This window comes from Populus nigra, chromosome 15 (genome assembly GCF_951802175.1).
Source record: "Populus nigra chromosome 15, ddPopNigr1.1, whole genome shotgun sequence".
NCBI classification, from domain to species: Eukaryota; Viridiplantae; Streptophyta; class Magnoliopsida; order Malpighiales; family Salicaceae; genus Populus; species Populus nigra.
In genome coordinates, this window is record NC_084866.1 from 14,210,419 (window position 1) to 14,220,775 (window position 10,357).

The 10,357-nt window shown below is 35.5% G+C and overlaps 1 protein-coding gene across 2 annotated transcripts; it reads left to right on the top strand.

Moving 5' to 3' along the window:
• Nucleotides 1-860: 860 nt before the first annotated feature.
• LOC133674504 (protein CHLOROPLAST IMPORT APPARATUS 2) lies at nucleotides 861-5,210 on the top strand. Of its 2 annotated transcripts, XM_062095640.1 has the most exons (3): nucleotides 863-3,013; nucleotides 3,758-3,910; nucleotides 4,853-5,210. In XM_062095640.1, exons 1-3 carry the CDS (start codon nucleotides 1,844-1,846, stop codon nucleotides 4,931-4,933), a joined length of 1,404 nt encoding a protein of 467 aa, XP_061951624.1. In that variant the 5' UTR covers nucleotides 863-1,843; the 3' UTR covers nucleotides 4,934-5,210. The 2 variants fall into 2 exon arrangements, with proteins under 2 accessions (XP_061951625.1, XP_061951624.1); XM_062095641.1 differs by lacking the exon at nucleotides 4,853-5,210 and having other exon boundaries at nucleotides 861-3,013; nucleotides 3,763-3,880.
• Nucleotides 5,211-10,357: the final 5,147 nt, after the last annotated feature.

Here is a 10,357-nt window from a genome sequence, read left to right on the forward strand (position 1 = left end):
GCCATCCTTTACCATAAAAATATTTAGCATAACATTTTTCGAGCAACACCTCCTCAATTAAAAAAAATAAAAATAATCATTTTATGCATAAGATGCTTCATCATATTTTTTAAACATTTTTATCCGAGCAACCTCTATAGTAAATTTATAACACCTTTTCGCATCTTATTATGGGTTCATTAAAATTTCCATTAACATCACCCAACAATTAACTATTAAATGTGTATTTGATTTAAAGGTATGATGATTTTTTAAATGGCATAATTAAAGCATAAATCAAACTTTATAAAAATAAAAAATATATACTTTTTATGTGGATCCCATAAAAAATACCAAACCACACCTCCAAACCAAATACCTCTAAAAAATATTAGGCTTTAATATCATTTGATTCATCTAGAAGCAAATGATAACGATGCCTGTTATAAAATTGTTTCGACCAAAACAATTTTTTTCTTTAAAAATAATTAATAAAATATTGTTTTGAACAATTTTATTCTATAAAAATAAAAATCAGCAGGTTTTTTATTAAATCAAAAGTTGATTTAAGTTTTTAACTTGATGACGCCAGGATTAATTCCTTCCCCTATTGTTTCTTGACCGACGGTTTAGGCCTTGGATCATAATTGGAAGCTTACTATATTATTAGTTTTGTTATTGTTGTTAGATTAATTAGTAGTAGTAGTTGAGACTTGAGATATTGGTTCTGAAATTGTGATTAATTAAAAAAAAAAAAAGCCAACAACTATAAACAGGGCCAACGAAGTAAATAAGCATGACAAAAGCAAGCTAGAAAGAGTGGTCCCACAACAGGGACTCCTACGGCAAACTAACATTGTCTCTGCCTCTGTTCTCTGCCCATCTCATCCCTTAACTTCTCAGTCCAACCCAACACTCTACACAGAGATAAAGAGAGGAAGCTAGAGAGAGAGAGGGAGAGACAGAGAGAGCGTGGCATTTCTGTTTGTGTGTTTTTGCTGTGTCTACACAACTCCTTCAACGGATCTTTCTCTCTCTATCTGTCTCTACCCGTGACCTTCTTGCTATAGCTAGCAACCTGCCTGTGGTTGTGCCCACAAAATAGAGTCCCTTCTTCTCTTGTTTTTATCCTCTCTCTTCTCTTTATATGCTGAATTTATAACTGTTTGTGGACTCGGAGTCTTTGCTTCTCTTATTAATCACCTCTCCTTTTAAAAACTCACTCTCGTGTTGGCTACCACTTCTTAGTGGGTTTTTCTGGGGTTTTGGGACTCTGGTTTTTTAGTTAGACAAGAAGAAAAAGGCTGAGCTTTTGTAGTTATTCTCTTTAATTTTTATTTTTTTTTAATTTCATCTGGGCTTTTAGAGGATTTGAAAGGGGATTTTTTTTTGGGTTTTAACATGGTTCTAGGTTCTTCCTCTTTTGTAAAATATTATTTCACTCTTGGCTTTTTCTCCTTTTCCTAAGCTACAGAAGCAATTGGTATTTGGCACTTTTCTTGCTTCTTGTACTTTGTAGGGGTTTAGGGTTTTTACTAGTTTCTATAGAAACTCTCTCCTTTTCTCAATTACATCACCAAAAAGGTTTAATTTTGTAGCTTTTCTTGCAATCGGGTCTCAGAATTTCCTCCCCAATTCAACCGATTTTCTATCTGAATTGGGTTCCTCCGAATTCCAGGTTTCTCTTTGAATTCCGTAGTTACGAGTACTAATTTGTCTGGTATTCTAATTCTCAATTCGTCTCTGTTTAATTATCTTCTATTGGCTGGATTGGAAATCCCACTTGAATTCAAGGTCTTGGACCTTAGATTCTCGCTAAAGTTTCCATCTTTTTGATATTTTCCTTGTTATTGTCACCTCTAAAATGTCTTCTCCATGTTTAAGTGGAGGTGGGAGAACCTATGGATTCGATCTAGAAATAGTCAAATCCTCATCTACTTCCTCAACAAGAACATCACACACATCTTCACCATCTTCAACTATCTCTGAATCTAGCAATTCCCCATTAGCAATCTCAACTAGAAAACCAAGAACAACTCGTAAAAGGCCTAATCAAACTTACAATGAAGCAGCTGCCCTTCTTTCCTCTGCCTATCCAAACGTCTTCTCCAGCAAACACCTCACAAAATCTAGCAAATTCACCAAACCCCATGACAACAGTATCCTCCTTGACCAATCTCCTGACTTGTTATTGCCTTTGCGCGTTTTTGACAACTCTGGATTCCTACTCCACCAACCAATCCAAGAAAAACCCAGATTTGGAAATGAGTCAAAAGTTGCAAATCTTAGAGACAAGTCATCTTGCCAGAGCAGTGGGGAAGTTGACTTCCATGGGAATCCAATGGAATTATGTGATGGTTTTGATGAGGAATTCGATGCCGAATCGATTCTTGACGAGGAAATCGAGGAGGGTATTGATAGTATTATGGGGAATTTAAGTGTAGGCAATGAAATGGTTGATGAGGTGCCTAATGGCATTAGTCCTAGCTATGGTCATGATGGTGGCCAAACGAATTCCTGGTATGGGAATTCAATGGAATATAATTTTGGCGGGAAATCACAATTTGGTCATGGAATGGCGATGAGAAGAGGTGTGAGAGCTTTGAGACAAGTTGATGAAGGAAATTGGTGGCATTTTCCCTTTGTTGATATGTTACAAATCTCTCCAAGACTCAACACCTCCTCCACCACCCCCACCAATACCGCGGCTGCCACCAGAAATGCCAATGGCAGCAACAGTCCAGATTGCAATTCAATTCCCAAGCCAAAGCCAAAATCAAAGTTGAAAATGAAATCCAACTCGAGCAGCGAAAAGAAGAAAAAGAAACTGGAGAAAGTGGAGATGCCTGCCGTGGTGGAAATGAAGAATGAGGAATTGGAAGAGGAAAATCCAATCAAGGAGAATTCAATTCCACAATCCAATCAAAGGTTGATATTGAAATTGAATTACGACAACGTTTTGAAAGCGTGGTCCGACCGTGGTTCGCCATTTTCCGAGGAAACTATGGGGTCTGCTGAAGGAACTGATGTCTCTGTATGTTTCTCATCTCCTGCCGGGAAATGATTTTCCTATGAAAATAAAATAATGTTTCAAACTTTAATAAATTAATTAGTTAAACTCTACTGTATTTAGTAAAACAGTTGCTTTTTTTTCGGCTTTTTGATTCCTGCCACCCTAAGTGCTGCCAATTTTAAATCTATATATATATATGAATTGATATTTTACAAACGTTTTGATTTTTGAATAATCTTTTTCAAATAAAAAATGTTTTTCTTAAAGAGTTACTTACCACATGGTTATAATCTAACCGGGATTGATCCAAAAAAGTTTTGGTTCAACTTAGGCTAATAATTTTTATTAAATTTCTTAGGCTAATAAATTATATATCATCTAATTTAATTAAAAACCTAGTTTGAATTAGGTGTCGATTCAAATTGTTACTAGATGGTCTACAAGTACCCACCCCCCCCCCCCCCCCCCCCCCCCCCCCGGGTACATTTGAGTAGCTAAACATGACAAGGATTTTGTTAAGAAGATCGAAACTTGACGAAAGATTTCGATTCAGGATTGTTTTCATTAATCTAAATTAAAATTGTTTTAATTTTTTTTTAAAATTAAACTGGGTTTTGACCCATCTAATAAATTTCTTCCAACATTATTTTTTAAAAAACCTGAATTTCGAGATATAAATGAGGATGGAATGGAAGAGAAGATGAGAGGAATTTCATGGTTTTTGGAGGAACTAATTTGTTCGTGGTTATTTTAATTTTTGGGCAGGCCAGGCTGGCACAAATTGACTTGTTCTCAGAGAATGGAATGAGAGAAGCTAGCGTGTTGCGCTACAAAGAAAAGCGGCGTACACGCCTTTTCTCTAAGAAGATCAGGTACCAGGTCAGGAAAGTCAACGCTGATCAACGGCCCAGAATGAAGGTACCTTTCCTTCTCTGTTGTCCTCCGCTTTTGTTTTTTCTTTCAAGTTTTTGCTTACTTCTAAAATCCGGCCGGTCCATGGCTTGAGGTTTGGTCACATGGCACGGGCTAGTTTAAATTGAATATAGTTTAATCTAAAATAATTTTTTTAAAAACAAATTAAAACAATTTGGTTTAAATTTTTTTTAATTAAATTGAGTTTTACTCGAGTTTTAACTCTCTAAATGAACTGCTATAAAACTTGATTTAATCAATAAATTATTGGATTATATTAAGTTTCGTAGCACTACTTGAGCATTATTTGCAATGATTTTTTGTTATATAGTGGGAGTGTAATTCTGAAAAGTAGGGGGAGGACGATGGTACGTGGGACCCACTTGAATGGTGGGACCCACTTCAAGGGCTGAAATTGATTACGGGACAACTTTCTGAATGATTCGTGGTGACATGATAAAAGTCTGATGAATAATGGATCAAGGAGCATGTCAATCATACTTCACTTTGTCCCCTGGCTTTAACAAAAAGTTTAAAAAAAAAAGAAAAGAAATTCAATTTTTGTACCTCATCAATATAGCAAAGTATAAAAAAATATTTTTCTAAACAACCAAAAAAAATAATATAATCTTTTTTTATAGTCTGGCAAGTAAAGAAAAAAATAATATTCATGAAATCATTTGTCATAAGAAAAAAGAAAGAAAAAAGAGAATCCACTCATTTCCTTAGTGAAAGAACAAATTATATGAACTAGTCCTTCTAGATTTCTTGAGTCTTAGTGATCCTTGCAGTGCCCTTTTACTGGGATTTACTAAAAATAATAATCGGATAGCTTGAACCACCTTCTTCTTTAAGCTCATATTTTACCAAGAATGCTTGGTAATTTATGCCTCGGAGCAATCCACTGCCTCTCTACTCTAATTTATAATAATTTCTTTAATGCTGCAGGGGAGATTTGTGAGAAGGCCAAATCCAAGTACAAGTAGTGATGAACATGAGGAGAGGAAAAAGAAGACTTTCAAGTTGTGAAAATCATCACCACTTTCATGATGATATCTTTTGTTTTGTAATATTTCGCTTTCTTTCTTTTCATCTTCTAGTTTAATTTTCCACACTGAAACATGAGGAGATGGAGGCTGGTTAAGGAGAGGAGGGTATAGAAGTAGGGCCAACTAGGGTTTTTTTTTCTTGGCCTAGGCTTCAAGTATTCTCTATATACTCTCTTTTGTTTTCTAGTCTTTGGAAAGATGCTTGAATTTTTGACTTTGTTAAGAAAAATAAAAATCATCAATACCATTTAGCAGTATACAGAGCTTTTTGAGGGTTTCAAGCAAGCTTCTTAATTTCCCTCTTAATTCTTGCAGAAAAGAACTATGAACTAGCAAAATGTATTCCTTCAATGCCAAGAAACACAATATAAAAGATATGAATAGCATGGGAAACGCAACCTAGTCATACCCATGTTTTTATCAGTATCTAAATTCATATTAAGTGGACGTAGTTATCAAACGAAAGTTCATATCCACTGACTCTTTGTGCCATTGATTGTTTTTTTAAATGAAGAACGATGAACATGCATGATCAAAGAATATTTATGCTTTACAAGAGTACTAGAAAATGAGATGGTGGATTTAGTGCTATAATTAAGTTGTCGTTTTTATAGAGATTTGAGTTATGAAAACACAAAGTCAGTATGCATTAGCTACAATACTAGCTAGGTTTAGGTTTTGTTGGGTTGGATTTGATAGTTGTGGGTTATGATGTGTTCTTGTTAATTTGTTTTACGTGAAGCATGTCTTTTGTGGACAGAAGATGATGTGTTGGGTTCTATTTTTTATGTTTTTTTCTTCAGATTTTCCTTGCTTTCTTTGACAAGAAAAACCCACTAATTAATACCTGCGTGATTACAAACGTTTTTTAGCTCTATTTGTAGGATACCTTATGAAGCCAAGAAAATCACTCTAAACTACTGGAACCTCTCATCCCTGTGAATGTTATTAAACCTAGCTATATCTCATAAGTCAATTCGAGATTTTATTGATTTAGGATTTTACCCAAGTTTTAAAAAAAATAATAATTATATTATAGTTTTTTTGGTATGACACGATCGATCAATAAATCAACTCATAATCTAATTAACTTGATCAAAACTTAATTAATTTTTTTTTAAAATATTATTTATTATTTTTTTTAAAAATAAATTTAAATGATATTATTTTAATTATTTAGATCAACTCAAAGTAATTACTTTTAGACCGGGTCATGGTCTTTGTTAACTTTGCCCTCGATCCATCCCCATCAAATTGAAAGGCCCCTTGTAGTTTTCCAGGGATTCTCAATAGGATGAGAATTAAAATCTAGTCCAGTTGATTAGACTATAAGGTAAAGGAAGGTACTATGCAGGTGAGGAGATTATAAGGCATCGTGTCTTGATTCTTTATGTGTTCTAAGTAACAACGCTAATCGAAGGTGACATGGTCCTTTTCTTCTTAATTAAGGTTGTCTAGCTAGGCCAATAAGGTTTTTAGTGTTTGTCAAGACAATCGATGTCTTTAGGAGTTTAATGAATTTTTCTTTCCTGGTTTCTTTCACGAGTAGGATTGCAAACTTCTTCAGCATTGTTCTGTCTAATGTTTTCCTTTTGATGTTCTCCATTTGGAACATGACCAGTATCATTCTAGCAGTAAACAAAGGGAAGCATTTTTGTGTTCTATATCAATCTCATATTTGAATCACCATAGGAGGGGGCTAAGCAGCGGCTTGACTTGGAGATCAAAAATCTTATCCGTGGATGTCAGCTGAGGTTTTCAGGTGATAAGAAATCAGAGTTCACTGCCTACTTCAATTGAGTCCACTCCATTTTATGCATCTAAACATGGGAAACAGAATTTATTTTGTACTGGATGCCTAGCGCTAAAATTTGGCAGATGTGATGATGTAGCTTAATTATAGTGAAAAAGGCGAAACCAACTAGATTAAAAGTCGATGCTAGCTTGCAGAACGTGCTTGTAAAATTTCAATCTATCCAACTATCAGATTAAAAGTAATATCTGTTTCCATCAGCAAGTTCGTTTGACTTGTCCGGACTTCTTAGATTTGGAAATCACAATCTAGTTTATGTTACACGTCATGTACCCTAAATGTTATGAAAACTTCCAAAATTTCTGTAAAGAAGCTGCTTCAATCACTTGGAAAAAAGAGGGTAACAATTATGCATGCATGTTAAGTTTTCCAAGAAGTCCTCATCTAACAACCACTAGCATTTTGTATATAGTAGAAGGAAGCTACAAGGAAACCATTGACTTTTTTTCAGCAATCACAAACAGATGCGGAGAGGATTCTCCTTATGTCATCAATTCTGATGATCCTTCAGTTTCAGTTAAGGAGAACCATATACTTTCTGAAGACGAGAATGAAAGTGATGCTGTTAGAGCACCTATGATGCCTCCTATAGTATGCAATGGAGCTGAATATTCGCATCCTTTATGTTTTGGAAGAAGTACAACTGTCAGTTCAGCGTCTGAAAGTTCTGCCCTTAACTTTGTATATGGGAGAAGGAAGCTAAACTTACCTTTTTATCAGGGCATGCCCCTGCAATGCCAAAGAGAAGTGGAGATGAATATCCTTCTCTAATCAGCTATGATGATCCTTCAGCTGCACGTAAGAAGCAACGCCGATTTTCTCAACATGAGCATGGAACTGCCTCTATGTTCGTCCTCCAGTACACAACAGAGAGGATCCCCCATGCCCTTCAAGTTTACAAAGGCGTTCTCAGCTACTAACTGTCAGTACTATGTCTAAAAGTTCTGCATGTAATCTCGTCTACAGAAGAAGGAAGCTGCCAGGAAACCCTGGAATCACAGAGAACTGGAGAAGCTGCCTTTCAGTCACCAGCCTTTTATACGCTACATGCTGTGTTATTTTGTCCATTGCTGTTTTTATCATGTTCTTAAACAAGTTTTCTTCAGTCTTGCTGGCAACATTGCAAGATTTAAAAGGCTAGGAAGAGGGAGCAATGACATTGGTCTAGAATTTCTGTGTTATGAATTATAAAAATATTATATTGTATTGTGCTTTAGCTATAGACTTTCGTGTTGAAATGAATCTTCATTTTCCAGATGTTATCAGATTTAATGGTTTGATACATCTCTGGATATCCAGATGGATCTTTAGTGCCCTTTTTCACTCAGTACTTAGTCGCATATGTAATGGTGACTAAGAATTTGTGGAACCAAACATGGTGGCAATTTTGTAGGTGGATTTGTAGGCTGAGCGCTTTAGTCTGTTTTCTTCGAACAAGTTGCAGGTTTTGAAGCTTGGAGAGTCCACTCATCTGGAATCTTCATGATTGATAACGATACTAAATGGCCTTGAGCAAAAACATTTTGGAGGCAATCATTTAGCCTTTACAGTTTTTAGGCCCAAATGCAGAGGAAACTGAATTATTTGACTTCATTATAGCAAAATGACATTTATTTAGAGAAAGACTATGGATTCCCTTTTGCAGAGAATCCATGTTTAACGTGGTGGAAGAACAGAAAGTAGTAATTGATAGTTTGTGGAACAGAAATTGTAGGTTTAGTTGCATGTATAGCCAAGGACATAAATCATCGCATGAAAAAGGCCCTGTGTTTCTTTGATTTATCAGTCTGTACCAAGGCACAGTGCATTAGGTTGTGTCAGACAAATATTTTTAGTTTTCTGTTCTCTGTTATCTCCTCTCTGTCATTTGCTCCTTTTCTTCTTCTCATGCAGGACTTTACTTTCTTAAGAATTAAGAATATTATCTGCTCCATGTCATTTGTTCTGTTATTTTGATTTTCATATAGAGATGTCGATGCTGTTGGTGGACCTGTAGTGTTGGATCCATCATACTTTGTCAGTTTAGCAGTAGATTTGTTGGTGTTTTAAGAGAACTGAAACATCCTCTTGTGCAGGAATTGAATTCAAACAAGCCTTCTAAACTTGACTCTGTAGGTAATTGGCTTCAGTGTATACAGTCTATAGATGATGCAGCAGAAGGTGGCAACGTAACTATATGTGGAAAGTGGCGCAGGTAAACCAAATAACGATCTCCTCTATTGGGTGATTCTCCTCGTGTGTTTATGTTAATTAACCTGCATTTAGTTGGAGAGCTTCCAACCCGAACTGTTTAGTTATTGCTTGGAGAGTCCCAGCTTTTTTGCAACTAAATGCAACTCCGTAGAACTTCCTGTATTCTGGAACGAAGTCCCAATGGTTTCCTTCATGCTGGTTTATTTTGATTTTCTTGTCTTAAATGCTATGATATTGACAAGCATGAAGATTGACAAGTCCTTTCTTTTCAATGATAGACCTTTGTGACCATATTGTATCAGCTACTCTTTCTTACGCCGGTGATTTAAGTGTGTGTTTGATATTGTTGTAGCTTTTATGGTCATGGTTTGAAAAAAAAAAGTTTAAGAAAAGCTACAAATTGTAGCTTTTCTCAAACCACGATTCAGACTTCTGTGGTTTATCTAACCCCCATATTGTGTTTGCGCTGAAGCTTTGCGGATTCTTAACATGTTTGCTCTCTCCTTTAATGGCAACTCCTTAATGATTGCTAATTCACTTTCTTCTAATGTATAACGAGTATGATCAGTTACTGCTGAAATAATTAGGTATAAAAAAAAGTATATGATGGACCCGCAAATGATAAATTTGGAGAGTGTGGATTAATTTTTCCATTGCATTCAAGCAGCTCTCAGCCACTTCTATGTTCCATCTTTCATTAGTCCAGGATAATTGAAAGATATTACCCTTTTGGAATTTCTTTCTGAGAAGTTCAGATGATGGAATAGAATGCTTAGAATCTCTTTGTTGTTTTATGGTTTAGATTTATGTATCAAACCTCTGCCTTTTCAGATTGTTATGACAAACAAATTAAAGGTTATACTTTGTTTATGGACTTGTCATGGTAGAAGTTTAAGTTGCTGTCATGTATTATTTGCTTATCTGGTATGATTGCAAGGTTCTTCGACTATTCGGTTGATTTTGTTTTTGGAACTGTGCAATAGAATTTCGTTTAATTTTTTTTTAAATTTACTGGACGAATGACGGCACTAGAAAAGCTTTTATTCTAACGATCAGATAAAAGTTACGATAAGTGAAAATCTTGTTTGGCTCGTCCAGACTTATGATACACGTTAGTTGTTACACATCCTGTGTCAAATGACTTGCTCTTTGCACGCGCATGAACATCTGAGCAATTATTATGTGATGATGCTATGGTGCTTATTTCAGTCATAATCTCTTCTATGTTTGGATGTTGATGATTCCCCGAAGATCTTCATGAAAGTATCAGAAATGATATTAGTCTATTACTTTCACCTCTTTTCTCTCCTAGTGAAAGATTTTACCCAGGCACGCACGCATGCACACACATGCCTCGCTAGGATATCGAGGTCAGTTCTAGCCTTCTGCAATGCACAT

Excerpts from the sequence above, each read along its gene's own strand:
- LOC133674504 (XM_062095640.1), top strand. The coding sequence starts at position 1,844 with ATGTCTTCTCCATGTTTAAGTGGAGGTGGGAGAACCTATGGATTCGAT. Across the intron at positions 3,014-3,757 it reads CTGAAGGAACTGATGTCTCT|GCCAGGCTGGCACAAATTGA; the intron begins GTATGTTTCTCA and ends ATTTTTGGGCAG. Across the intron at positions 3,911-4,852 it reads ATCAACGGCCCAGAATGAAG|GGGAGATTTGTGAGAAGGCC; the intron begins GTACCTTTCCTT and ends TTAATGCTGCAG.